The sequence below is a fragment of the Austrofundulus limnaeus genome, unplaced genomic scaffold (assembly GCF_001266775.1).
Source record: "Austrofundulus limnaeus strain Quisiro unplaced genomic scaffold, Austrofundulus_limnaeus-1.0 Scaffold103, whole genome shotgun sequence".
Classification (NCBI taxonomy): domain Eukaryota; kingdom Metazoa; phylum Chordata; class Actinopteri; order Cyprinodontiformes; family Rivulidae; genus Austrofundulus; species Austrofundulus limnaeus.
The window spans coordinates 63917-69588 of record NW_013952505.1 but is presented as its reverse complement, the minus strand read 5'-3'; the positions used below and the strand labels follow the sequence as shown (position 1 = coordinate 69588).

General features: G+C 37.5%; 1 protein-coding gene across 2 annotated transcripts in view; it reads left to right on the top strand.

Moving 5' to 3' along the window:
• Positions 1-5672, top strand: part of LOC106521108 (partitioning defective 3 homolog) — a 330008-nt gene that overhangs the window by 279098 nt on the left and 45238 nt on the right. For both annotated transcript variants that reach the window (XM_014013528.1, XM_014013529.1), the window contains 1 exon segment: positions 5450-5657. In XM_014013528.1, the coding sequence (XP_013868982.1) occupies positions 5450-5657 (208 nt within the window).

Below are 5672 nucleotides of genomic sequence, written 5' to 3'. Positions count from 1 at the left end.
AATAAATAAATAAATAAATAAATAAATAAATAAATAAATAAAAACTTCAAGATGGGTGGTATTTTAAGGCCCTGTGGAAACATGACTGTGGATCGGGTAAATTGTGTTTTTTCAATTGCATGTTTTCCACATCTATATGCAAGTGTAGATATGTTTACTGCTATCAAATAAATACAGGTTTGTCTCTGCCAGCAAAGTTTTGGTKAGTTTCAACTTTACCAGGTTTTTAAAGGCTTGTTTGTTTGCTATACTGTACGTGGCTTGGACTTTAATATTGCTTTTATTTACTCAAAACTACAAAGACTGAAACAGAAATGCTAAACAAATATATTTTTTACGTTCCTTTTGAGGGTAAGTATCAATCCCCACTTGTTGTTTGATGACAACAGGCATGCAGTAGGTACAGACAGCTGTCTTACAGTTCCTGACAGGTAATAACACTGCAACACCACAAGAGTAATCACTTGATATAAATTTCCTTTCACCATTAAAAGATTCCATTAAAGGAGTTGGGGGACATTTGAAAGAAGAAAAAAYAAAGGAATTATTTGCCTGAAATGCTTTGTTCTCATAAGCTCTGTCGGCAAGCCACTAAATACAGTCTTATCTCTGCAAAGAAAAATGGGGAAAGCAACCGATTTCCCCGGCCGCTGTATATTGCATTCTCCCCATGATATTCAAATAACTCTGTTTTTCAATTTAGATAAAAGCAGCCAGGCTGTGCTCGTCACTGAGGTTAATAGTCAGAGTTGACAGATAAGCCCTTGCCTTCCTCTGCTCCCAGACTTTTATTTACATAAAATAAGAATGTGGCATCACGTAAAAAATGAAGGAAAAAAAGGTGTCCCCACGAGATATTCTGCTTGGCAAAATGCACCTTTTCTTGTGCTACTTTGTTTGCAAGATTTAAAAGAAAGAAAAAAAGGAAAGTCATTTCTGCTGTGCAAAAACTCCCTTTTTTTTCACGTATCGAAATAAGACTGGCAATTTTACTTGTCTTTCATAACCTTCACTGACAAGCCAGCTTAAATGTCCTTGATTATTAAAGCAGGAAAGTTTAATGGTAGACTTTCAAAAAAGTGACAAAATGTTTCTTCTGGTTGCCTGTCCCTGCAAATTATTTTTTTGAGTTTGCTGACACTTTCATCAAGGCTTCTGCTGTCATGTGAGATTGCCGGGCCTTTTTATTTTTGAGCTCTATCAAATCACTCTAGATGGCCTTACCTTCTGAAGTCTGACGTTAAAGGCTTTTGTCTGTTTTTTTTCCTTCTCTTTCTTTCCTTTTTTGACAGAAGATAGCTCTCTTTTTCCATCTCACTTCTTTTCAAAGTGTCAAATTAAATGGAGGCAGACAGGAAATCGCATTAAATTTCTAAATGGCATGTTTCTGTTAGACTGACATTCTTGGTAACTCACTATGACTTATTTAAAGGACCGTACAGTCAAAGATACAAAGACTTACATGTACATATGTGTACATAGTATTTGTGTTGCTTCTGGAAGGTTCTGCAGAATGATGTTTAGTGTGATATCTGTCTAAAGCAAATCATGAACTCTTTGGTGTGAACAAAGCTTCAAATAAAAATAATTTTGCATTTACAAAGTTTGGTTTAGCAGAACCAGTTGACACAACTAAGTTGAGTAAATTTCTTTGAGAGTAGATAATTCTATGAGCTCTCTTTTTCTAGGGTTTACCTCCAAAAGAACAGATAAACTGAGGGTAGGTCCAAGCATAGCCCTCATAAAACTGCTCTAATCACTAAAATCAAGACTTTGATCTTTACACTATCCAGGGGTTGACATAAGGGCATTCAGGTTGTCCAAGATAACCTATTTTCATTTGGGACACCTGATCCCACCTTGTGGTGGACAATCAAGTGAAATTGTGGATTAAGGTCCACCACCACTACTTTAGATTTTCATCATCTATTAAAATAAAAGGAGGGAAAAAAAGGTTTGTCTTAAAGCCATCCAATCCAACAGAGTTTAAAGTAACGGTTCTTTCAACCAATAAAGAGATCCGCTGTAAAGTTTTAACCAATCACYCTTTAGTTCTTATAACAAATTAAAAACAATAATTTGTAGGCCTAAAGTGCAAAGGACTTCCTGTGCTATATATTTTTAAATCTATTAGACAACCCCTCAGTTCAAAACACTGAAACAACACAAGTAAAAAAAAAAAACTTGTTTTAAACCTTTCTTGCAACGTTTAATGACATTCAAGCAGCTCCTGAAACAGTCTGACACTCACTGGCTTAGAAAATCCAAACATTCAACCTGATGGCTGACTGAACATTTTTACATAGCCCAATATACTTAATAAATTACATATTTTAAATTAAATTTTTGTGAGATTTTTGTTCCTCCCATTTTTTCATGAAAAGGTTGCAAACAACCAAAAATGTTGGCGGACAACCAGATTTTGTCGAGAGGTTGTCTGCTGCACAACCTGAAAAAATGTCCTAATGTCTACTTCTGCTACCAGTATATTAAAACAAATGTTATTTACATAGATCTCTGTGGTTATTTGCAAGTGAAAATAGCAGCAGCTACCAGTGAAGTGAAGCACTTTTAGCCTGGGGGTCACTTGTGTTAAATTTGAGCCAAAAATGTCCATCCATCCTGTTCCGCTTGTTCCAAGGTCAGGTCGAGGGGTCAGCAGCTTGATCGGGGAGGTCCAGACATCTCATTCCACAGCCACATCTTCCATTACTTCTGGTAAAGATGTGGTCTCTCTAACTTGTCTTGGGTCATCCCCAGGGTCTCCTCCCAGTGGGACATTCTCAGAACACCTCCATTGGGCTCTCCTCACCATGCYCCTAAAAATAAACATGTAATGCAAATCTGGCAATGGTGTAAAGACTGAAAAACTGCAMTTCACTTGAAAACTTCTGTGTTTCTGTTCATTAACTTGTCAGTCCAGTCCGAGCAAAGCCTCTTACTGGGTGAATCAGTGCTGTTTAAACCTTTTACTCCCATCAGTTTTCGCATGACCTCTATGTTTTTTTTTTCTGTTGCAGGTGATTGAATCTTTATTTTTAGTTTTATTTTGAACTATGCACTATTTACTGTACAATTCTTTAGTCAACATGGTTGTTTTAAGTATGTTTTGAAAAAATATTCATTTAATTTGATTTACTTTAGCAAAAAGATGAAATTCTTACTGGGTGGTAACTTCTGTTGTTGTTAGCACTCACAAATACCCACAGAAATARATGGAAATTACATTTATTTCAAAGTTGAACGTGGTGTAAGTGTATATGAAACAGTGCTTGTAGAAACTTGTATTAAAAAGATGAAAGCTGTTTTATGTCAGCAGATATCTGCTTAGGTCTTGGCGGCTTTTGGACTAGCCATTAGGRCATCAGTCCTGACATTTAAATAATTAACAGATCCTAAATTASCTTTTCCACCAAATCCCACTTCCGAATGACCGGAATACCCATTAAACCTGTAGTAGCATTAGCACTGCTAATCTTAATCAATTAAGTAACCAGATACGGCTCACAGCTGCTGTTTACTGCCATTGTTCCTAAGTGGATGTGATAAAACCCATACCTATCCAGAACTGGGCACTAAAACCTGCACAGCTGTAGAAGCAGCAGGGAGAGGCCATGTGTGGAAATAAACTGCAGGACTGAGCAGAAGCAGATTAAAGATGCTTATCTGCTTTCTGCTCCTGGCGTTCAGTGCTTCATGTGAATATTCCATTTCGCTGTTTTCTTTCTTCTTCCAAGAWGGAAGCTGAAACAAAAAGCTGACAGTTCTGAAGATCATTAAAAAAGGCTAACTTGATCCTCCTTGAAATGTGAATCTGACTGCTCTTCCTTTCTCTAAGGCTGTATCATTCCTCCTGACTCTAAATACAAACTCCCCTCCTCTTACCTTCTTCCCCAGCATGAGCGCAGTTCTCTCTTACATCAAGAAGAGAAGTTCGAACAAAACATACAAGACTGTAAAAGTTACAAACTGAAGGACATTCATCAGAGCAAAAATYATAATAAAAAAAGATAGTGTAGACAGGAGCTGCAGCACACAGCATATTTGCAGTTATGATCCCCCATAGCCCCTTTCCAGATTATTAAAATGTATAATTAGTGACAGATTAATTACAATTTGTGCATTGCTTCTGATTAGATGTGATGGAAACTTTGAGTTCAATCAACCTTGCATCACCTAAGGAGTTTGGTTTTGGTTTGATGTCAGGTTCGAAATGAGTTCAGATGTAATTAAGAACCAGATTCGCATGACTATCATTACTGCCTGCACTTGCATTTAATCACATTTTTTTAATATAAAAAAAGGAGAAAAAAAAATTAGGAAAACAGTAGCAGAGGAGGGGGTGCTCTTATGTGATCTGTGTGAAATGTACACAAACGAAAGAACTTCAGGCTTTCAGCTAAGTGTGAGTCTGTTGAAGTGAACACTATTCTCAGTGGGTGCACAATGTAAATATATTCTGCTCTAATGAGGCGAAAGCATTCAGTGTGTTTTGTTCAAAGCTGCTGTTTCTTGTGGGGCACGGTTTTTATTTTTTATTTTTTTTAATGGTTCCACTGATGTTACTAAAAGAATGGAGTGAAGCAGTGTAACTGATGAAATYGGTAATTTTTCTGCAGTCTGCTGAGCGTTAAACATTTTAGGCTTGTTAACTTGTATTTTTTATTATTTTTTGGATGATCTCTTCTGCAGGGGTCACCACAGCATGCAAACTGGTGAGGTAGATTTAGCAATTGTTTCACACCGAATGACTTTCCTGACACAACCTTTGCTCAAACCCACAGCCTCGGGATTACATAAGTGGCACTAGCCACCTAGCTACCCTTTGTTGTTTTCCCTCTGTGTCTGTTATCAAAATATCTCATGAACCACWAGATGGATTTTAATGAAACTTACAYAAAATATGTATRGGATATACATCTACAACTGATTACATTTTGGAGACAATCTGATTGAAGATGGCTACCTTGGCCAAGTGACCTTAAAAAAACACACAAATATGCCAACAACTCAGTCAGTTTTAAATGTATTGACAAAGTTTGGTGCAATAATACCCGAGACTGATCCCCAACATATTCTTTAAGTGTTAACAGATTTCATCACGTCTCTGTTTCAATTTTTCTCAATAACTATTTGGAGCCAAGCCTGTTAGCAAAATAGCTCATGAACTACTTGTCAGGTTTGAATGAAACTTTCTGGGAACCATGTCTGGATGCCCGTGTACAACTGATTACCTTTTAAAGTCAGTCCAAAWAAAGATAACCACTACAGCCCAGTGACTTTAGAAGACACAAAAATGTCCACAAGTTAGTCAGTTTACAAGGACAAGGACATGCATTCATTCAATGGGTTTTTAAATTTCTTTGTGATGGTAATTTTTCATATATCCTTTTTTTTTCTTTAATTTCATAAGTTGAACATCCAGTCTCCCTTCTCTCCCCACCTCCAGTGGACGAGGACACAGAGGACAGCTACCGGTCAGGTCGCGAGTCGATATCCACCAGCGGCGACCTCAGTGTCCACAGCGGGATGGACGACAGGCAGAAAGATGTTGCCAAAGTCGGGCTGAGAGAACCTAAGAAGATGGAGAGTGAGAAAGACAAGGACAAGAACAAAGCAAAGAAGGGCGTGCTGAAGGGTTTGGGTGAAATGTTCAGGTAGGAACCATAGAG